At 38.7% G+C, this 24,547-nt stretch overlaps 1 protein-coding gene across 8 annotated transcripts in view; it reads left to right on the top strand.

The window, feature by feature from the left end:
• EBF1 (EBF transcription factor 1) overlaps nt 1–24,547 on the top strand; it is a 378,896-nt gene that overhangs the window by 333,609 nt on the left and 20,740 nt on the right. For all 8 annotated transcript variants that reach the window (XM_083726224.1, XM_083726220.1, XM_083726223.1 and 5 more), the window contains exons 11-12: nt 3,432–3,520; nt 23,043–23,108. In XM_083726224.1, coding sequence (XP_083582350.1) covers nt 3,432–3,520; nt 23,043–23,108 — 155 coding nt within the window. The remainder of the gene's footprint in view (nt 1–3,431; nt 3,521–23,042; nt 23,109–24,547) is intronic.

The raw sequence follows: 24,547 nt of genomic DNA, 5'->3' as shown, positions 1-24,547 counted from the left end.
CTGCATCTGAACGGGTTTCCCAAGACTACCCTAAGCTATCAGTTCCACATGATATTTGAACAGGTTCTTTTAATTGCTGATATTAAGTGTTGATCATTCTGCTGTAAGTTGGCAGCCTGGCTGGAGATACAGATTCCACCCTTCTGTATATCAGGTCTTTCAATTAACATTCAAAAGCTTTATTGATACAGCAGGAGCTAATTATGTGAATTTTTTTTTTTTTAAAAAAGACAATCCTTTTAATTCTGATTTTGAAACAAAATAGAAGATCCAAAAACTTGTATTTTCTTTGTATATTTATAAGAGTTATCAATTTATTTAGTTCAGAAGACACATTTTTCTTAAGGATATTAAAGCAAGATGGATGACAAATTAAGTTACAATTTTGGAAACATGAAAATAATTTCACCTCCAGCTCTGATTTTACATTTTTCTGTAAAGTGTGTTGGATTTTACGAGTTACTGCTTCAAAAGACTGCATAAACAGCTTCCAAGGCTTCCACTCTTCAAGTCTAATCTGAAAGAAAGTTCTTCCTCAAGGGTTTAAGTAGTAATTCATAAAATGGAAAGAATAATAAATATTGTGCCTTAACTCATACACTAGCATAGATAGACAGATTTTGTACACCTGGGTGTAATTTTAGTTAATTCACACAAGAGACAGGTTGAAAGTTTACTGTTTAGATAGGAGAAAATGGCTTAAATCTCATATTTGCAAAAATGATTACATTACCTTAAATGAAAATGCTATTCTATTAGCTACTTCAATAAGCATTGCATTTTAAAAAGTATTTTAATAAAAAAGTTGCCTGAAGTTCCACGCAACTTAAAATACATAAGTGAGGTGAAAGTACTTACTTTGATTTAGATGTCTTTTGGAGATGTAATTATTGGCTTTTTACTCACCTATGTAAAACAATGTACTTTTGTAAATGGATTTCTGGCCACTTTAATCCATTTTTTCCTTCTTTCTCTATCTCTTTTTTTAAAAAAACCCCATAAAAAGTAAGCACAGTCAATCAAAGAATTTTAAGGTTTATTTCCTCTTTAGAAATGATTGATAGCCTTTTAGATTTACAAGCTGACAAGTTAAAGGGTGCTATTGGTATAATTATGTACTATATTCACAGTATTTCAATTTAAATGTCCTTTTAAAACCATGAGATTATCATACCTGTATTTTGAAAAGTAGGCCAGTCAGTTTGGGTTGGTACACAAATTGCTTCCATTAGCCTTGGGACCTATTTGAATTTAATACAGTTTTTAAAGTTGGTAGTACTTTCAGTGTACTTTTGAAATTTAGGGTAATGGGAATGCATTTTAACTACAGTATGTGCTAACTTTGTTTTTAATGTATAGATGGATGTCAAGAACACAAATACTGACTGTTAGACTAAAAGTTTTTTTTTTTAAAAAAAGAAAATTGTATTGATATTTTTTTCCATCTGTGGAAAAAAAAACATTTTATAGAAGGACATTGGGGAATGAAGGAACGTATTTTATGTATGGTAGAAGAGGTTGCATTCAATACCTCTCTCATTAAAAACAATGGCAAAAAAAGAGTCTATAAATGAATCCATTTATTCACCTATACAAAGTAACAAGCTAGCCCGGAATTTCACCAGAATAACTGCAAGAGATTTATTTTATCTTCAACTTGAATAATAGCAAGGCTGGTCTTCAAAGCTGTGCATTTGTCTATTACTTATTTAGAGAGAGATAGAAATATCTTTCTCTCACCATTCTAGTGCCTATGAACAGGGTAGCTTACCACAAACAAAAATTGCAATGTCATAGAAAACAATTGAAAAAATCAACAATAAATATACTTCAAAAACATAACAATAAAAATGTAACAAAAGGGACAGACCACAGATTAAGCGTAACCTCAAATAAAACAGCGGGTAAAAGCCTGCTGCAATAAAAATGTCCTTAAAGGTACTGTAAAGGTACCCCTGACTGTTAGGTCCAGTTGCAGACGACTCTGGGGTTGTGCACTCATCTCGCTCTATAGGCCGAGGGAGCTGGAGTTTGTCCGCAGACAGTTTTTCCGGGTCATGTGGCTGGCATGACTAAGCCACTTCTGGCGAAACTAGAGCAGTGCACGGAAACGCTGTTTACCTTCCCGCCGGAGTGGTACCTATTTATCTACTTGCATTTGACGTGCTTTCAAACTTATCAACTGGTAAAAGGCAACCACAGAGACAGCCACCTATAGTACAAGGGGTTACGCAGTATTGGTGCAGCCACTGAGAAGGCCCTGCCTTGTGTTGCCATGACCCATTCCTCTACCCTTCGGGTGGCGCGCAGAGAATGACCCCAACAGTGGATGTTTGGTGTGGTGGGGCTGTGTCGCTCACCTGATCTCCTTCCTTCTGAGATGCTGATGCATACAAAGATGGAGAGAGGTAGGGATGAGCCAGCGATGGTGTAGACACAGTTCAAACAGAGCAGTGGCACACTGGTGGCCTTGAGCCAGGGGGCAGCAGTGGTCCTGAGCTGGCGTAATAAGGCCCTTGGCCCTATGTTGGGTGGCCCTGGAGGGCCAGATGCCACACTTCCAGGTTACCGGGGGCAGGGGTACCACTCCAGTATACACTGAGATGGGAACTCTCCCCAGCAACCTATTCTGGTAACCTAGCAGGTGGGGCAAGGCAGGGCAGGGCATCCATTTGATGGATCCTTGCCCTATGCTATGCCAAACCCCAGTGTACTGTAATCACCAAAATGGTTGCCCTTTTTTCACCCACATTCTCTCACACCCTGCTTCACTGTGCCTGACACACAACTCCACACTAGCATTCATTCATTCATTCATTCATTCATTCATTTATTTATTTATTTATTTATTTATTTATTTATTTGCTTCTATCCTAAGGGCTCTTCATGTGGTTAATTTCTTGTGAGCTTTGCATGAACCAATAGTGGTTTTAGGATTCAGCTATTGAATTTCTCTTCCTAAAAGCACATCATGTATTTCACAAGGAAAATATACATAATTTTGTTTGTCTGGAAGCACAAGAGACTTTTCCTTCTCCTTTTTTTTAAAAAAAAATCCACAATCAAAATGATTCCATCTAACAACATAACAATGGAAAACTTGAAAAGCAGGGTACAAAACATTTAACAAATGAATTGTATCTCAGATTATAATTGTTTCTTGCTCAAAAGCTGTTTATAGAGAGCAAAACTTGCTGCCACCTTTTCACAGATACTCAACCAAAGCCTCTCGCATGTCACCTCAAACAGTGTTTGAACCACAGCTTCACAGTCATTGCTGATTTGAATGGAAAGGAGCAAAGGGAGAGTTTGCTGTGATAGTTTCCAGATTGCCCCCCACCCCCATACACAAACATTGCAATTTAATACACTCTTCGATGTTGCACCTTGTCCTACTGCTTATGATATAATTGTTATGTTTGTTGTTTCAGCTCTGAATGAACCCACCATTGACTATGGTTTCCAAAGGTTACAGAAAGTCATCCCAAGGCACCCCGGTGACCCTGAACGCTTGCCAAAGGTCAGCCCAAAGTGATTGTAACTGTGTGTTTGTGTCTTTCGACGCCTAAGTCGGTAGCAGCATTTTGATTTTGTTTCAGAAGAGACTTTTGGTACTGTCCAGATCATTGTCATGTAGGATCAATGTATGGAGAGGGGAAGTTGAATTATGCCAGCTGCCCTCCTTCAGTCTCCATGCAGGGACCAAGACCCAGTGCACAGGGCCTGCGCCACATACAAGCTGTATGTGTATAGACTCTATACGTCCAATCTATATACTGCAATTCTGCAAGGTAAATAACACATCAGGAGAACCTGCATGCTTCTACATGCCTAGGCTCTGTACAGAACCACTGATAAGCACATGAGGAGTGTGGCGACTTCATGCATTCATGACATGCCATCATTCTTCATATGCACTACTACCTCAGAAATACAACCCAGAGGCTCAACAAACATACCTCCATTGCATCCTTTGAGAAATAAACAATCTGTCCTCAGTCTTAATATTGACTATTTAATTTCCACTAATTCACCAGCTGCTTTTTTTCTTAAAAAAGGGGCCTGCTTCAAACGTGTTCAGCTATTTGTTGTAAATTCCAAAGGACTTATCGAAGGGGTAATGGGCTGTTCATTTGGTTTTCCTTACAATGATTGCTTTTGGGATATGCCTCTGAGTGCAGCTTCAGGGCTCCTGACCAGCTTCATAGTAGGGTCTGTAATTTTCAAGTTTTAGTGTACTCAGCGCCTAAGGCCAACTCACCCATGAAATGTTGCCTACACATCTATGCAGTTGTATATGGGGGGTGGCATATGTGTAGTTTTAGAATCACAAGGTAAACATAATGTGGCATTTGATTATGTAGAACATCTGAATACCAAGAATCTGGATTGTGACTGGAAAACTGCTTTGGCAAAAAACAAAAACAAAAAACCCCACCAAACGCCAAAAGGCACTTAAATCTTTCCAATAAACATGGAAATGACAAAAGCATAGACCAGTACACCGAGGGTCTAAGCTTATTGTGCCTTAGTGTAATATTTTCTTTTGGCTAAATAAAGTGAAACGATGTTTTGCAGCATTTCCCATGAAACCTAAATGGGGTTATAGTTGACAGTGGCTCCATGGTTTAAATAAATCCATGAGCAAATAAACATGCCCTTCTGTTTGTATGCCTACAATTAGCACACATTAAGAATTTGAAGTTGGATGTGAAGTTCAAGACTCATTTATAGAATGCAGCACAGGTGGGCACCTGTCTCCTTCTGCACTTTTGACACTAATGGCTGAATCCCTCTCATTTGCTGGCTGCGGAATAAAGATAGCAGATGTTGTGAGTAAGCCTGAATTATAGGAGAAAGCATGGCTGTTAAATTGTATAGTTTTTTGTTAGAGTTTTGGTCACTTCATTACAAGTAATATGGTCTAAGCTTTAGAGAGTGGTTGATTTCTAAAAAGATTCAACGTTGACACACTATTGATATTTTAGGTTGCCATTAAATAAAAATAGTTGGCTGACATTAGAAGATTGCCATTTAAAGTAGCTGACTGTCAGTAGGAGGAGTCAGTTTAATTCTTCATAGAAGCTGGAGTGTGTGTGTGGTCATATGTCTTTCTAGTGACTAAAATTTTAAGAAGATCTGGTCTGGATCAGGACCACAGCATGGGGCCAAGATGAGGCACTACACCTAAAATTTAGTTTAAAACCCCACAAATGCAGTTACTCAGAATCAGGGATTCTTACCTAGTTTCACCCTTGTTCCTACTTGTTTTCTTTACCCCTAATATGGCCTTTGAAACATCTTCCTTTCTCAATTTAACTTCCACAGTGATGTAAAGGAGGAACAACATATACTCAAATACAAAATTTGATGATTCACTAATTGGCAAGGGTGTGGGAAGAAATTCCTAAATGTCAACTGTACAGTATTCTCTTGGGTGGCTGCAGTTGTCATCACACTGAGACCGGGAAGTAATCAGTGGTTAGTTTTGGTAGTGTATAAAGTCCAAAATCAAAATTACTCCAAAACAGTGACACTCCGAAAGCTGAAGGGCAGAGTCATATACAAATTGCTGGGAAGCAGCTCTTTTCTTTCTGAAGGTCAGCAGAAATATGTATACATTCCAGTGCATTTTCTAAGTGGGTCAGTGTTTACTCAGCAAACGATTAGAGCAGATGGTGTAATTTAGAATCCATGGCAAAACTTTAATATATAAGGAATAGGAAGAACGACATGGATCCTTTTGCTATATTAATCTGTGCCTTTGCAATGTTTTCCTGAAGGTGGAAGACTCTTTTCAATTTTTTTTGCGTGTGCTTTGTCAGCCTAGTTGAAGCAACGGAAACATGATTCTAGTGCCCCATGCAGTTGGCTGTAATGTTTTCTTAATGCTTATCCCAGTGGCTTGGCCCAGTCGCAGGCACGATCTCCATAGCAGCACAAGCCACCTACAAGGACACAGAAACTTTCCAAGGGATAAAGCTGAACTTTACGGCCAGCTTGAGCACCGACATATGAAAGAGTGGTGTAATGTTTAAACCAGCCTGTATGTTTAGACCATGTCACTTAAGCAATTTGGCCAAATATTGAAGCATAGGAAGGTGCCTTATCCCAAGTCCATCTAGCCAATGTCACAGTATTGCCTACCCTTAATGCCAGGAGCTCTCCAGGGTCTCAGCAGGATTTCCTAGCCATACTTGGAGATTTGGGCCCGGGAACCTGTGGTCCTACAGATGCTGGTGGATTGAAACACCCATTAGTCCCAAGAGGCATAGCCAATAATCCTGCATGTTGGAAGTTGTAACCCAACAGCATCCGAAAGGCTACAGTTTCCTTATTCCTGATGCTGGGGGTTCAACCTAGGACCTTTCACATGGCCCTTCCCCTTGACTGAACTGGCTAGATGGCTGTATTGATTTTAAAATCCTTATATATGCCAATACACACATGTACACAGTGAAATGGTGGAACAAATGAAAAGCCCCTACCCCTATAACTAATTCTTTTTTATTCTAGGAGCAGCAGTGCTTTGGGGCAAAAAGTATATGCCACAGTTTTGAAGAAAGCAACAAATGCTGCATTTGTGTATTTTGCTCCGTGGAGCTGAAAATATCTAGTAAATTGATCCTGTGGGAGTAATAAATACACATTACTTTATCTTGTACTTCATGTCTTATACCCCTGAGCCTTGATAGAACAACACCACTTAATAGACTTAAAAAAAGAGTAATTACAGTCATTGGTTGTGTGATTTTTCAGGCCTTCCAGCCCTGCCTGACCTTCTAATTTAGCTCACCGTGTCTAACTAATGCATTTATATTCATCTTTTATGAAGCATGTGTAGTACAAAATTGACTTTGCAGCCTTAAGCAAGCTGTCTTACCAGGTTGAGGATCTGGTTAGTCCTACATTCTGTACGGTGCAGATGTGGTTGTGTTTGTGACAAATTCTTCTTTGTGATTCTAATCAATTACTTGTTTTATCTTTTGGAGAGGGAGAGAGAGAGAGAGAAATATTATTTGTTTCGCTTTCCCACCTACTTTTTGAAGAGCTGTTATACATTCCAGCATTATTTACAGCCAAACATGCATGCAGAAAAGATGCAAGCATTTCTAAAATGATTACCACTAATGTTTCTGCTTGTCAGAAGTGCTTAAATTTCCCTGCACTTTGTCTTAAACCTTATCACGGTTACCTTTTAAGAATTACTGATGTATAAGATCATCCGGGGCTGATTTGTAAACACCGCTGACAGTTTATGATGAATGATGTCGCAAAATGTTCAATATGCTTCTTTGTCACATCCGTACATGTACGCATTAAGAAGTGGATTAAGGGAAGACTAGAGGAATCCCCTTCTGAAAGAACCCTTGAGCTAGAGAGCACACAGACAAATCTCTCTCCTGTGTTTTCTCATAACTTCCTACCCAGTTCACCCATCCAGTGGAGCACAATTGTTCTCTCTGCATTTCTTTTCTCACCATATGGTATCCTCATTACCATACACTAAGGGTCCATATGGGGAACTTGTGAAGTGAACTGTATTCATTTTAACTGCCAGATGAGCAGCCTTTTGCTTTGCAAGCTTAGCTTAAGTCATCTGCTGCGTTTATGTTGTTATGGCAACACAGTACCAATAAAAAATTCTAATCTACTGTAAGTATCTCGGATCACAGTATTTTAAATGTTTGCTGTATCTGTCCTCTAAAGTGAGGATGCTTGTTCTTTTAGTGTGACAAAGGGTTATTGCCAGCTCCAGCAGGTGGCAGTAAAGAAATTATCTCTCCCCCCTTGCATAAGTCATATAATTACAAACCAGAGTTATATTTCAAACATGTTTGTTGACTGCACCTTTGGATTTTCTTGAAAGGAGAGTCTTTTTTTTTTTTTTTGCATGAGAAAAATTCAGGCAGAAAATCTTTGGCTAAAAATGGACTTTGAAGCAGATCTTACTGGAATTCTGTAGCTTTAAAGAAGCCTAGTTGAATATCTCTCTCTCTCTCTCTCTCTCTCTCTCTCTCTCTCTCTCTCTTGTGTGTATGTGTGTCCTTCCCTGTATCCTAAATTTGCTTATTCCAACACCAAGCTAATTAAGAGCACCTTAAAGTACTAGAAGCAAGCAGCAGCATCCTTAAATATAAATCATTTTCACCTCTGCAGGCCACATGATATGTTGCATCTCTGTCTCTCTGCCTATATTGAAAGTGAATGTTTGTAGTCTCACTTCATCAGTTCACATTAGCCTCATGCTGAATATTTAAACACAGAACAATTTGAACACACCATGAAGAGACGCACTTTCCGTTGGAACTGCAAAGGCTCATCCAATAATAATTTAGTAAATCAGCCATTTAGTGACTCGCTTCTTCTCTGCATTGTGCCAAATGCTATTCGGCTCAACTGTGCGCCAGCTAGAACTGAAATTCAGACTCCAGTCACGTGGCGGCACTCTGTTGTTCATTGGCGAAATGAGACCTAAAATTCCCTCCTCGGATACAGTGCACTCTTAGTGATTTATCACAGATGAAGCAGAGTGACAAATGCAAGCAAGAGTCACTGCAGGCTGCACAATCTATTCTAATTACATTAATATTGTTTTGGAATTTCCATGTGTGGGGAATAAGGCAATTTAGATACTGCATTTGTCGTTTTAGTCCTCTGCAAATATCAATAAGGAGCACCAGCTGAGTAGCAGTAGGAAAGAGTAAATGAAATTTCTAGTTTCCAGCTCAATGCAAAGGGATGTTACAGGTTGGCACCTAGTTGGATATACTTGAAAAATTGTTTCAGATGCTGGGACATCCAAGTATATTGGTTCTTGTGAACTGCTTGTCACATTGTGGAGAAGGAAATGTTGTTCGAGTGCATTATATGTAAACGTCTTTATTTATTTTTGTGTTGTTTTAGCCTTCCCTTTAACAAGTGAAGTTTATTAGTGACTGCTTCACTCTTTTGCTATTTCAGGTGTGGGGTCTAAAAGCTTTTCAGGAGATACAGCTCTTTTGATACACAATTTGTGTCTAACATTGGGCAAAATAATAGGTTAGAATGACATTTCTTGTTGTGGAAAGTGATGGTCAGAAAGGGTTACACAGTGCTTCAGAAGACCTCTGAGATAAGCCAGTTGCTGGGTTTCATTAGAATAGGGATGTGGAGCCTCTAGCCCTCTGTGTATTGTTGGACTCCAGTTTTCATCAGCCTCTGTCTGCATGGCTAATAATAAGGAGTGATCCCTGCTTTACACCATTAGGTATGCTCTCTGTTTCTTATGGTTGATTTTCACAGTTCTGCATTGTTGTAGAGGAACAATTTTTTCCCTGAATAATTCAATTTTCAATGATTCTCACTTGTGGTGCATTAATCCAAATCCTGTTAGGCTAGTGTGAGTGTGCCAAAAAGTACCTAATATGCTTCTTTTAAAAATTATTTAAATCCCCTTGGGATTAGTGACACATCAGCCAAGTCCAATTTAGTATTGCCTTGAACTTATTAATTGACTATTCAGTTTAAAGAAACTATTATGGTAGCTCAAAGCTCTAACTGCACGATAACTTTAAGTGCATAGTTGTAGAATCTAGATTCATGCAGGTAGATATCATGATTTAAACCTTTCCCTTCCTGATTAAATTTCCCCCCTAAAACTGCTCTTGGTACACCCCCCTCAAATAAACCCCACATTCATGTGGATGAACTGTTACCTTCATTGTGCATTCTTCCTGATATCTGGGTCAAACTACACAATATATTTAACAGCAGCTATGTGCTCCCCTCTGCATCCAGACTGGATTTGTGGCATGGGTATGAGCACAAATAGCAGCTTCTTTTGGGTGGCAAATAATACCTTTGTGGATCATATTTTCTTCAAGAAAGTAGTGAGAATAGCCAACTCCCTCCTTCCCGCTTCTCATGCTTCCAAGCCAATCCAGTCTAGATCAGAAGAGGGCATAGCTGTGTTTCAGGTTTAGCAGCAATTACTACACTCTGACCTCTTCCTTGATTGGCAGTGATGTGCCAGGTGAGCATCTCTGCCCTGCCCATGCCACCCCACTGACTGCTATTGACAAAAGGGCAGCCTGTGTTGTATGTGCGAACATTGGCCTTAGACATTTTGCACCCAAAGCAAAAAAAGTCTAAATGACACGCACACCTTTTGTTTTTCAGATCTTGACTGAAAGTCACAAAAAAATGTCTTTTTTTACGACACACAGAAGGTGGGAGGCAGGAAAATGGCACTTCCTTGAAACTTGTGTCTGAAGTGATAACTTCATATTGTACTGTGATATGCCAAGTCCAGTTGACTGTGTTGGTGTATGTAGGAGAAAGTTTTCCCTTCTCATGTGTGTTCGACAAATAGTATTTTCACTCAGACGCATATTTCAGCAACTGAGAACCAGTTTGTTTATAGTGATATTTCTGAATATTGTAATTACCTGGTTTGGAATATGAATTGGTTTGGTCCCTAGTGCTTGGCTGTATTACAAACAGAGTGCCATTTCTCTGCGAAGATCTTCCCCAGCTCAGAATGCCAAATAAGATTCTGGGTATACTTAGAATACACCATACGCCCAAAGTCAACTACCTTGTAGGTTCATGCACAGACATGCACTTACAAAGCATTACTTTTAGTGAGACTTGACTTTCATTGACTGGATAACCCAACCAAGCAGCCTTTTGTTTCATATCATCTCTGTTTAGGTCAGATGATCCTCTTGTTTCTTGTCCCCTTCCCCATCTAGATCTAAAACCCTCTTTCATTACTGGTTGGTTTGTGGGAAGGGGGTGTAAATTCCTAGATGGTTTTTCACTATAACAGATGCTGTACAATGGATAAAGGCTGGTGAAACCAAACTACAGTTCCTAGAAGTCGATTTGATGATGCACATTCACTCAGCACTGTCAGTGGGTGCACAAAAATCATATGAACCAGTAGAAAACCAATGAAAAGGGTTATTTTTGGGAAAGGGTTACTGAGGTGAGGGAGCTCATAGATCCCAAGCTAGTTCTGCCCGGACACTGAGGTCCAGCGCTGAAGGCCTTCTGGCGGTTCCTTTGCTGTGAGAAGCCAAGTACAGGGAACCAGGCAGAGGGCCTTCTCAGTAGTGGTGCTCTCCCTGTGGAACGCCCTCCCACCAGATGTCAAAGAGAAAAATAACTACCAAACTTTTAGAAAACATCTGAAGGCATCCATGTTTAGGGAAGCTTTTAATGTTTAATAGGTTATTGTATTTTAGTGTTTTGTTGCAAGCCGCCCAGAGTGGCTGGGGAAACCCAGCCAGATGGGCGGGGTATAAATAATATATTATTATTATTATTATTATTATTATTATTATTATTATTATTATTATTTCACACCAAACATTTATTATCTTTCTCATAAGCAATATGCAAAGGTGGCTAATATTCATTTTGACATATTATCCAGGGACTTGCATCTTGAGTCTTTTATGTATAAAGGTCAATGTATAAGATTAGTTTAGGTGACATAAGATGTAAGGATGGGAAAGAAAGCATTTCCCAAGAATTCTATCAAAAAGTTGGGAAAGACCTAGCCCAATTCAAATTGAGATTGGTCAATTTTTCCCATCTCTAATAATCGATTCAAGCCTCAGTAAACCAGATATGATTGTTTCAAATGTTTTAGCTACTGGTATCCTTCATTCTTAGAAGTCACCCTTTAGGGCAGGGCTGGGGAACTGTTTTGGCCCAGCAGGTCACATCTTTACCTTCCCCCACCCATGACAGGTGGATGGGATCACCCACTGCTCAATCATCTGATGTAATAATGATGCCCTGTGCCTCACATTTGTCGAAGTGCAAATGCCTGACAACCAGCTGGTTGTCAGGTGTTTTGGAAGTGCTGCAATTGGAAGTTCCTGCATAGCTCCTTATAGCCAAACCCCATCCTTACTGGCCCCACACCTGGCACCGTGTACAACATCAGATGCAGGGCAGGTGGTCACAGCTTGGCTGAAATGACCTGGTGGGCCAAATGGAGATGCCTAACGGGGCAAATTTGGCTTGTGAGCTAGAGGATCCCAACCTGTGCTTTAGTGACATCCTGCCACTGTCCCTGAACTAGCATCCTTTTCTCAAAACTACTGCATTCTTCTAGTGTCTATTAATTAGTTATTCTGGAATTGTCAACGTCAACAGAGGTTTCTTGAGATAAGTATACCCAAACCTAAAGGGTTTCTACAGGCTCCATCTTGTCATTTGTTTAGTGAGATTGATGTTTTGAAATCCCTTAATGTTGGCGCTTTAGGATAGCCACATATAGCTTCATTGTTGCCTGCTTAAGCCTGAAATCCCAAGAGATACTGTATGTTGCTTTCCCAAATGAAACACAGCTATTGCACAGTTCACTAAGCTGAGCATAAAGAGATCTTCATGGTTACCATTTTGATGTCATAATAACGTGGAGGAAAGAGTATATGGCAACGGTCCTAATTCCTTCCTACGAAACACAGGGTCTGTTTTTAATGTCTGACACATGAAAGCTGAACCAGTTTGGTCAAATGAATGCAGTCCTGTTTCTTTCGTAAGGGTTCCTATGGAGGGCCACACTTTGTGATCCATCGCTATGAACTCAGCTATCCCAGCCCAGCTACTTGGAGGTTGCTCAGTGGAACTTGCAGCTCTTAAAACTGTTCTACTGCTTAAGGTAAAGGCACCCCTGACCATTAGGTCCAGTCATGACCGACTCTGGGGTTGTAGCGCTCATCTCACTTTATTGGCCAAGGGAGCTGGCATACAGCTTCCAGGTCATGTGGCCAGCATGACAAAGCTGCTTCTGGAGAACCAGAGCAGTGCATGGAAACGCCGTTTACCTTCCCGCTGGAGCAGTACCTATTTATCTACTTGCACTTCGTGCTTTCGAACTGCTAGGTTGGCAGGAGCAGGGACTGAGCAACAGGAGCTCACTCCATCACAGGGATTCGAACCGCCAACCTTCTGATCAGCAAGTCCTAGGCTCTGTGGTTTAACCCGCAGTGCTACCCGCGTCCCTACTGCTTATGGAACAATAATTGAGGCACCATGGGTAAAAATTACCTGGTGTAATAGGCAGTGAATAATTTGCACTCAATATGATTTGAACTCAAATCATTCATTTCTTACCACTTGGACTAATTTATTTGTTGACCTTCTAATATCCATAGCTCTTCAGTAGTATTAATGGCAACTCAGACAAAATCTCATGTCTTCATTTTACTTCCATTGATTTTTTTTTCATTAAGGCAATAACCAGCTCCCCCCCTACTCTTTTTCTGTTTTAAAAGTCAATCATTTTGCTTACAATGATGTAAATCGTTTAGACAGTAACATCCTCTGAGTACCTCTGCAAGAAAACTCAAGACTGCCTTTTAGAACAAAGATCTATGCACTCTGCCTTTGCCTAGGCGGTAACCATATTCATGATTTGTAGCTGATGGATTAAGATACTGTAGGTGATACACTTGTATGGGATAGATCTGGCTCATACAATATGAGTGTGCAATGCAATTTGTTTTTGTTTGCTTAAAGAAACACATTTCAGTATGTCACAGTTTTGATTTTCCACCCTGACGGTCTTGTATATTGCCCAGGGAATCTTAAACTGTGCCTGGTAGCTGATCAAATTTTTCCCCAGCTGTTTGTTTTTATTTATTCATTTAAAAATGAAGAGCAAGTAGCAATGAAAATATTGTCAATGTTTTTGTGACCAGTGTTGAGGATAAAATAAACAATACAGGCCCTCCACACTCCCCTCCTCTACCCCTAAATGTTATTAATATATGCTTAGGAAGAATGGTGGTATCTGTCATCACTGAGGCCAGGCAGAACAATAATATTAAATGTAGTGATAGTTATCAGAATGCTGGAGGGGCTAATATCAAGTACCTTATGCCCCCGATATTTTTGAGGAAATGTTGTTTATCGGTTTAGCTTAGACATCTGCTTCGTGAAATTAGTTACTGCCAGATTTTTAGGGCCACTTAGATTGTTCAGAAATTAATCTTGTTGTTCTCCTGCTGATAATAAGAAAGAAAGTTGATGAAGTGCTTTAACAACATAAGGCAGGGAGCACTCCAGTAAAATAGGTCTGCTTGAGCTGAAGCCTCTCTGTGCAATAAAATACTATTAAGTCCTTTGAACACAGAGTTATAAAACATAATTGTTACACATTTGGCATTTTATGCTTCCCTAGAAATTACCACTTGGTATCTAGATGTAAGCTGTGCTCTTTCTTTTCATTTCAATTGGGTCTAAAGTGGTCCTTTATTGTAATGAGAATGCCCCTTCCTAGAGACTTTTTAAAAAATTATGCCTATGATAAAATGTAAGCGAATGTACTCGTTTGTAGGGGTTATGACATAGCAGGTTTTTTTAACACTCTAATATGAAAACCTCCCAACATTATTTCAGTCTTTGCTTCATTCAGTCTGGACAATATGTAGCCAAATATCACCAGAGGTCATCCTATCACAGCCTCTTTACTTTGCCACTTTCTTTCGTCCCATTAAAAACCAGCCATTTTGCAGAATCTAACAAGTCTCTTTTCTTATCTGAGATTTATATCCCAGAAGATATTCTTGATGGGTTAAAAAAAAAACTGTTTAATCTACATTCTATTTTTATTGTAGTTTTTAACCCAAAAAGGGGTTATGGGTTAATGCAGAAAGAGCTGGTATATATTAGACAGCCCTGTTCAAATAAGTTGATTTAGAACTATTTGTATTCAGCCCAGTTAAATTCAAGCGCCACCTGTAGGCAGTGAAGTCTTCCTTCCTTCCATCCTTCCTGCAACTTGAGTGTCCAAGGCAGCAAAAGGGACTATATGTATATACCTATCTAACCCTCCTATGGTTTGTTATGCAAGGTACTTATGCTCCAAAATCAGGGACTGCTGGCCTGATCCACCCCCAACTTTGATGCAGATAGTGTGAGGGAGGGAGTCAACAGAGAAAAACTGCAATGTTAGGGCATCTCCAATACACTGCAATTGTCAGGGATGCTGAGACTAGGCTAGACATCCTTACCTACTGGAACAGCTCTGATTCCCCAGCACTGATTGCCATCTTGCTGAAAGTATAAATGATGCATGGGAAAGAGCTGCTTGCTCCTGGCCCTTTTTCTTATGCTTCAAAGACTGCCTTTGCCAAAGCAAAACGTTTTGGAAGACGCAGTGGACTTAAATCCTATTACTGTTCAGCATTTACAGCATAAAACTCTGTGCATGAGATTTTTCTCCCCTCTGCTATAGCATTATCACCTTTGTGATCAAGAGAGATCTTTCTCATTGATTCACAATATATTCATGGCTTGATGCCTGCATGCATTTACCCTTCAGAGATTTTGCTGTCTCATATATGCTTACTATATTTTATTTATAAGCTTGGTTCAATGTGGAGCAGGTGGCAAGGTCATGCCGGAGTGTTTTTGTTAGTGCCTTAGGCATAGGCTGTGATCTTCAGTTTGGATGAAGGCTGTGGAGACCATTACAGCTTGGAGAGACCTTAGTCCTCCTTCGTTAAGTGAGTCTTGCATACTAGAATACATCTTTATACTTGATGGGTGAAGGGAGGAAAAACCAAGCTAGCTCAATATTATTATTTTACCTTCACTTGGCAACAGGCTAGCTTACTCAGCTGTGGGGTCACATACTAATGCCCAAATGGGAGCATTCACACAGCCATTTATTTCATTTTCCTGATGTTTCCCTGACTTTTAATTTCCACTTAATCTTTAAGCTTTCACATGACATTAATGCCACTTCTGGAAATATTGCAGAATGTAGTGCAAATTTAGTGCTCATTTCAATGTTATTTGCTTTTAGGGAAAAAAAGTCTGTTTGCAAATAACATGGAAGAAGAGGCTACATAATAGGAAGAAGAAGGAAGCTTAAGTACCTAGCAAACTCGGAATTCAGTTTGCTGAACGAACTTTGGCTCCCAGTAAATCATTCTAGATAACTATCCCAAATCTGAATTCTGTCCTTTTACCTAAACTACCTTAGCAGCCAGATCTAATAAATAAATAAATCCAATGGTCAATCTATGGGGCAATAGTTAATATTCAAGATTATATCCAGTCTGAAATTCATATTGAGACAACATGGGGTGACAATTTTTTCCTTTTGTGGCACCCAGCTTTATGGCAAAGCACAAAGGTTTATGTTTTTTGAGTGCTTGCTAAAGACCTAACTAGCTATCTGGGTTACTGTTGATATTTTTTATTGTTTTTAATATATTGATTTTTTTCAGAACTGTATTACCATTGTTCTGCCCCACCCTGGAATTTTTAATGACGATCAGTATAGAATTGTTTTAAACAAACAAACAAACAAACAAACAAACAAACAAACAATGGCAATGTGATATCAGGCGCTTCACTGTTTAGCAACTAGGGAATATTATCTTGTTTTTTGTTTTGTTCTTTTAATTCTGTCCCCTCACATTCAGTTATGGGTCATGAATATGTTTTCGTCAAATTTTACTGTTTGTTGGGTTTTTATTTCCTTCATGATGGAAATATTTGTTCATTCTTTCATGTTCCATTTCACTACTGCTGACTAAACATTTTCTTCCTCAAATGGCACATTTCCGCAACCCTGCATTTTTAATTTTAAAAAACACCTTCTGCCTGTTTGCTAATCATATTACCATAACAAGTAGTTTGGCCAAGGTTTCCCAAACTTGGGTCTCCAGCTGTTTTTGGACTACAGTTCCCACCATCCCTGACTACTGGTTCTGCTAGCTAGGGATGATGGGAGTTGTAGTCCAAAAACAAATGGAAACCTGAGTTTGAGAAACCTTGAGTTAGGCCCACAGTGATGAAGAGAATGGAGATGCTTCCTATTAGACCAGTCACCACTGTATGAGATTTTCATCCATATTATGCAAATATTTCAGACTGTGCATGTGAACTGTTCTTCCATGGGCACCAGCATCCAAGACCATCATTTACTTCAAAGGAGGGGCACAGTGAGAGGGTAATGCTGGTGATTCACTCATTTCCTGCCATGGAAGAAGAAGAGTGTCCATTCCTTTATGAATATAGTGGGTGAGCCCATGCCCTTTATTCAAAAGGATATAATTTTAAAGTCTATTTTAAAATATTTGAAAATTTAATTTGAGTTGGTATATTGATTTTGAACGTTCCCTGAAAAAGAATGCTTACCCAGCCCTAACAAGGAAAAACACTGATGTGGAACAAACATATTCATGTCTTAATATGTAAAAGGAGTTAAAATTTTGCAGCCTAATCCTTGCCATCTTTTTACTTGTGTTAATCCCACTAATGAGTTCTATGAAACTGATTTACACATAAATGTGTATGGGTTGGCAGTCTAAGTATTATTATGCTTTTAAATTAAAATTTCCAAAGCTCTCTCCCCTGCCAAAAAAAGAAAGAAACCACCCTCCAGAGGCTATATTTAGAATATAACTGTGCATTTGTTTGCCGCACCCATGAAACAAGAAACTAGGAGTCAGAGTCCATCAGCTAAAGATGGAAGCATGGAAACTTTGAATGACATCATCTTCATTAAGCTCTTCTACAAGATGAATGATTTCTCTCAATTTCTTATCTTTGTCACAGTGCTGAGCTAATAGAGCATTAGAAGATGATATGATATCTAGACAACCCATTATAAATACTCATGATTTGCTAGAGAATCGCTATAAGTATACTAGTGCTTTAGGTGAGTGATAAGCTTTATATATAGTGGCAGCTCTTTCATGAAAAGGAAGAAAAAACATGCTACCTGTAACTAATTCCTTGAAATTTCTTGGCATCAGGTAAATTCAGGGTCCACATGCACAATTACTTTCTACCCATTTTAACATATGAAACCAGAGATCAATGAGAATATTGTAGCATTTTCCCCAAGAAGGAGCACAACATATAGTTATCATGATGAAGCTTAACCCCAGTGAACCATATATGGCAAATGGTTTTCATTCTCAGGGAAATGGCTCAGCCAACAAAGCACTGGGCACTTATATAGGAGATTATAATTCATTTTAAAGCAAGTTTCATGCTTTAATGGATTCCTCTGTGGTGCAATCCACATCAAAAGCCAAACAAATACACTTTAGCTATTGCTATAGAAACCCTTAGGTAGGTGGGGGACGGGGGTTCTATGAATTTAACTCTAAAGTCTCCTCAGTATCCCAACCAGCCCTTGATGGTGTTGGGGCAGAACCATGAAGGAATTGGGTGGAAGCAGCTCTAGCTGATAGTTAGCATCTGACTAGAGAGCTACAAAGTTAGTCCTGCTGAGGCACTGTGGACAGATCCAAATGGGAGGCAACACCCAGAGGGAACAACACGAAAAGGAAGGTTACCCCTTTGGGGTTGCCATGATGGTGAGGGCACTTCAGCCCCTTCAAGTTGCGTTATTTTTCTGTAAGTGTGTCTGTTTGGGTGGGTTACAAATGTCTCTGATTGCTCCTTGGTGAAAGGAATAATAATAACCTGTAATCCAAACATTTATAAACACAACAGTGCTACTATAAATATAGCAATCTAGAGTCTCTTCAATATTCTTTCAAAGAGGGCACGCTGAACACCGAAATAAATACCCAGCACCAAGAGGAAATCCTCAGCCACATATTGTGCCTCTTCTTGCTCTCAACATTGTGTTTCTACCCTTGCTGGTTCTGGGGAACTATGGTTCATTAACTGACAGCTTGGGCCTATAACCAATTTATGAACAATCTCAGTAAATAAACTCCATGCCAAAAGCCTTTTCCTTTCTGTGGAATTTTCCTTGTTGCTGGTTAAGTTTACTGAGAAATGTGGCCCCTGCAGGTAATAACATGAAAGCAGCTCCAGCACTGCCTGTGACCTGTGGTCCTCTTACTCTCTGAGGAGGGCTAATAGTTTTATTCATTCATCAGGAACATTATAATCTGCCCTTTGCACAAAGGTCCCTGGGCAGCAAATACGTACACATTAGAACCAAAATTAACAATATAAAACAAGCAAAATGCAGCAACAACAATATAATTCACAATAAAATCAGAGAACAATAAGATCACTAAGCAGTGGCAAAAACAAACCATACTCAGTGTACCTCACCCCTTTCCCCAAACCTGGACAAAGAGGTGTGTCTTCATCTTCCAACAAAAAGGAAAAAAAATGTTGAGATGAGACACACCTAAGAGGGAAGGTCAGTCCATTGATGTGGGGCTACTTCAGAGAAAGTCTTCCAATGGAACCGCACCCCACAGAGCTAACCCACCTTCTTTCCCCCCAAGTGCAGGGGGGAAACCCTGATAGCCCACCATCGTAAAGTGAGAACAAAATGGCTTACACTCTTGAGTCTCCTGACCATCTGCTCAAACAGATTTTGCAAACCATTGAAGTGGCACATTTATCCCACTTTCATCTCTGTCCAGATTTTACAGGGTTTTTCCCCTAGCACTTCAACATTTCGTGAAATCTGAGCAGTGAGACAAAAGAAATGAGTGTAGACACTATGGGATGATGCCTGTATCACATTTCTTTAAAAAACTGTTACATAATTCCAGTCTTAATTATTTGTCACGAAGACAAACAGCATAACCCTATACATGGCCATTCAAATGTCAGTTATGCTGTGTTCATTAGAACCTATCCCCTGATAAGTATGTAAAGAATTATAGCATAGATAATTTTAAACCCAGAAGTACTAAATTAAAAAGGACATAGACAGGTTCCTTAGTCCTGTGGACTTGACTAGGAGAGAAATGGAAAACCATCACTCAGAATCACATCCTGTGTCATAGGATTTTTCAGTGAAAAAAATGGTTGAATGGCTTTTGAAAATGAAATATACTTTCTTAACATTTTTAATGCACTTTACTGTCTTGATTTTTTCATCCAAGACTATAGTATTAAACAGCATAATTTAGTTGAATTGCACCAATGTATGTTTAAGGACAAGGGTTATGGGTTTGAAAAAATGTTTTCTATGTAACTTTGCCTCTCTGTCAGTGCACACTTTCAGTGGCGCAAGAGCGCTTCGATTTCCAAAGGCATAGATCTTTTTATATTAGCTATCTTTCTTATAATACCATTTACAAATTTAATCAGTGCATTTTAATATTCCATAGACTTTAAGTGCAATATACAATAAATAGCCAGGCTTCATCTTAAACATGCTTTAGCCCTTAAATTGTTAAAGCTGCAGTGCCCTTTCAATCTACTTACATAATGTCATAAAATATACATTTCAAGGTAAATGAAGTCAGCTACTTCAATTTAGTCTCTCAAACTGGTAGTAAATGAGAGGTTAACACTATGGTGCCAAACCCATTATTGAGTAAATTTAGCACCTTGGACAGCTCTGTAAAATCTTTATTGCTTTCCTGACCTGCTCGTCATGTTCTGTCTATGTGTTCAGTGGCTCTCAGCTCTGATTGAAAGGCAATATATTAGATCCCGAACACAAACACGCTCGGGGGCTGGTTCACTGGGAGCGTAATGACATGGAGGTGAGAACAATTTTCTGCTTACCGCAATTCAAGCACCTTGCAAGGTCTGTTGCAGTAACTTATAGAAGACTTTTAGGGGCTGATTTTCATTTGAAGCAATGACACTATTAGCTATGGTAGCTGAATGGGAACTGATTTTTTTAAAATGATTATTATTGTGTGTTTTATTAAAGACTAATCTGAATATAGAAGCTATGATCCTCTTTAGAGTAAAAGCTTAGAATTATCTGACAAAGGAGTTTTTGTGCAACATCTGCATTCCTAACCTAAAAGTGTCAGCCACGAAAAAGGTTTTATTATGTAGAAATATTGTTTAAGAAAGCAAAAAAAAAGCAAAACCCTTGTATAGGCAATTGCTTGTTTCAAAAGAAAGAAATCACAAACACCGAATAGCTCTAAATTATAACAGCACTTACCGAATGTACTCCAGTAATAAACTACATGGAAAACCATGGCTATTTTTATTTTATTTTATTTGCACTGTCGTTTACTATAAGTTACTTATTTATTCCTTAAGAGTGAGAGCTTAAGATTTCTGCATAATTATATTAAAGCAGTGGTCTACAAGCAACTTTCCCATGAAGAGTTCTACTCACGTGAATTTAACTGCTCCAATATTAAATAGAAAATGGACTGCAGCCTGTATCATTGCTCAGACTTGAAGCAAAATGATCTTTTGTTTCAGAATTGATGCTAACAGAGAAGGAATAATTACTTCAATGACAATGGTTAAAAATGAGTGTGCAAGTACATGTTAAAGTAATATTACTACAACTGTTGTTTAAGCCTAACATTGCTGACTTTGATTTCACCAAAACAATTTTACTTTTTTTGAAGTTGTGGTGCCTGAACAAGATGTTTTAGTTTACTGTAAACTGGGTGGTGGTGAGGGAGTCAAATCTGACAAGCAGCTCTTCCCCCTACTCTAGAGTTTTAATCTTTTACAAGGCAGGCAAGGCTTACTGACAATCTAAGTGGCTCAGCTAAAACAGCATGGCCTGATTCCATATGGGTATCGTGTGCATTCCCTTCATAGCCTTTTAAATTATTTAGTGCTTTGGTCAAGCAGCACAGAAAAGGACAAAGCCTGTAGCCAGTGATCTCTTCAGAAATAGTTTCAAATGTATTGATTCAGAAGCCATCAATTATATAATGCACCTGGCTGCATGTGTGAAAAAAATAATTGAAAAGTGCATTCTGAAGGAGAAGCTGTGCAATGGTTTTAAGGAACGATAAATGTTTACTGGGGGTGCAAAATGCACAAACACACTCTCATCTCATTTTTAAATTTAGGACATCATGTATGTCATAAGTAGCTACTGCAGTATGACAACTATTTTATCGTATATTGTAGAGAATTTTAAATTGAAAAAATGCTAATATGCATCTAAAAGCTTGTCATCTGAAGAGTTGTTCAAGGATTTTGAAGAGGTTATGGTGACAGCAAAATGAATGCAATTATATCTCTATTTTCTGATCAGAGACTATAGTATATGAAAATTGAGCATTACTGCTTCTTTTGGTTGGAAAATCTACCTAGTGTATAAAACATTCTCAGTTAAACTTTTCAACTTTACTCAAAAGTCAGTAGGAAAATGTTGCATCTAGTTTTTTAAGACACCCGCAGAAATATATATGGCTTCAGCTTTGCTGTTCTTTTATACTGTAGTATATAGAGAAATCAAATCGTATTAAAAAAAAGAGTTCCCTGATCAGTTTTTTTATTGAGCGGGTAGAAACCTGCTGTGCATTAGAGGGCAATGTAGAAAGATATTTTATGCTCTGTAGTTTGCAAATGTATTTTATTGTTTCCACTTTTGCCCTCCACATTTTTTCATTCTAAAAAAAAGAGCATTGTGGTATGCAGGTGTCAGTTTTAAAAGCATGGATATATAATATAGAAAGATGAAGTTACAATGAAAATTAAAGGATTATGCCCCAAATCTAGCCACATTTCCTTATTTGTTCTGAATGTCACTTCTATGAAGAACATTCTTACATGTTTGCAGCATTGCTGTTTGGCTTCAAAGCCCTCCTGCCGCTCCTTCCATGGTGCTGCAGCTAGTTTGAATACCTGGTTTTGGCATCTGCCCATGACAAAGGAATATGACCCAAAGAAGTTGGATATTACATTGTTATCAGATCAACACATTCCACAGCTATGTAGCTGATCTGATAAGGTCAATCTTTCTGTAATATAAATTAAGAACCAAATAAACAGATTAGAAGGATTCATAACATGCTCTGAACGACATTGATTTCAGCAATCTAACAAATTACTATAGGTCATCCTGCAATAAACCCACCAGTGGACTCACAGTGCAGACAGCAGACAATCGACTGACAATTTTTATTTTGCAGCACAAACAAGTTTCACCTTTAAACTTTATTAAGCTTTTGTGCATGAACTGGATGAACTTGTGATTTAACAACATTCTGAGCTCACTAACAATGGTCGCTTTTAAAGACTCTTGTATACTCAAGTCAAAGCTGAGAGCTAAGAGAATGCTGGGAAATGCTATTTCTACATACAGTTTATTGTACTCTTACAAGCGTGTCTCTTCTCCCCCCTTCTCCTGACAGGAAGTAATACTCAAGAGGGCAGCCGATCTGGTGGAAGCACTCTATGGTATGCCACATAACAACCAGGTAAATGCAGTCCTCATTTAATAGCTCTTTATATGTAGCATGTTGGTACCTATGCTTTAGGGGTAGCCTACTCAGTCATACTTGTACATAAAAAAAAAATAGACAAAGGAAAATAAATGAGAGAATCAAATGAGCTTGTTTCGTTGGTGTTTATTTATTTTCCTTCCTTTCATTTTGTTTTTACAAACATTAAAAACTGCATGCACGTCACCTTCAGAAACACAAATCTATGTTAGGTAGTGATTTATACCTTTTAGATCTGTAGACTTTAAATAGAATTTTAAAACTTACACTTTCCAAATATTATATGTTTTGAGATGGTATATCACCTATGCCAAGCAGTTCACATGATGTGTGTAATAAAAATAAGTAAATGAAACTTATGGGGCAATATTATACACATCTTTTCGGAAATAATTACCATGGTCTTTTATTGGGCTTACTCACAGGTAAATGGGATTATGGTTTCCAGAGCTCTTTTCAAGACCTTACCTCAGCAAAGTCTAAAATAATTCTCAGAGGATGACATCCCATTTTCACAGATACCTTTGAGCAAACTCCGTGGATTGAAGACAGATGCTAAAATGCTCTCTTTGCCTTTCAAGGTCTTGCTGTTTGGAACTTTGAGATGCAGTTATGTTCAGAAGTGATTTGCTGCACTGTGCAGAAGTGGACCTGCCCATGTAGACAACAAATAAGGGGTGATCATTAAGGGACAGAAAGGGGAAAGTGATCCTTCCTAACATAGGAAGCCTTCAAAACCAGGGAGCTACTTTTCCTCTGTCACAGCCAGGGCTTTGCATTGACTTGCTTTTTAGGCACACAGTGTGGGGTGGCATGATTTTAATCCACCACCTTACAAGTAAGATAGGTGTCTGCATATCAGTACAGGAAATGGTGCTCAGTTTGCAATATGATATAGAAATCTAGTATTTAGTATATAAGGACAGCTTGCTTCTTTGCTAAACGGAGGAGGTCTCTGTTCAAGCAAAAACTAGTGGCTGCATTACCCTTCTCAACAGTGGAATTCAGATTTTTGTACAAAATAGTGACATTGAATAGGTCATTTTACGTGTTTGACCGGGGGTTGCATGTCGGCCATCATACTTCAATTGGCCGCGTGCAAAATGGTCACTGCTTGTACACTCAGATGACCCTTTTGTGTGTGGAGGAATATGAAAGTACTTCTTGTAAAATAACATGTGAATTGGCCCAGAAGATATGCTGATTCTCATATAAATCCGAATTAGTGACATCAGATTCCTTGCCTACAACTGACTAGTCTAGGAGAAGCCCACTTAGAACTTGTTTTTTGCTTTCTATAACCTATATATTTTTGCATTAAAAATCAGGGCTGGATTGAAAAGCATACATTTTCCCTTGGCAAGGTAAAATACCATCTCAAAAATATATATAATACTTGTGAAGTGTAAGTAGTT

Source organism: Podarcis gaigeae, assembly GCF_964106915.1.
Source record: "Podarcis gaigeae genome assembly, chromosome: 2".
NCBI lineage: Eukaryota > Metazoa > Chordata > Lepidosauria > Squamata > Lacertidae > Podarcis > Podarcis gaigeae.
Note: the sequence above shows the minus strand (reverse complement) of the source record. Positions and strands in the feature narration are given on the sequence as shown.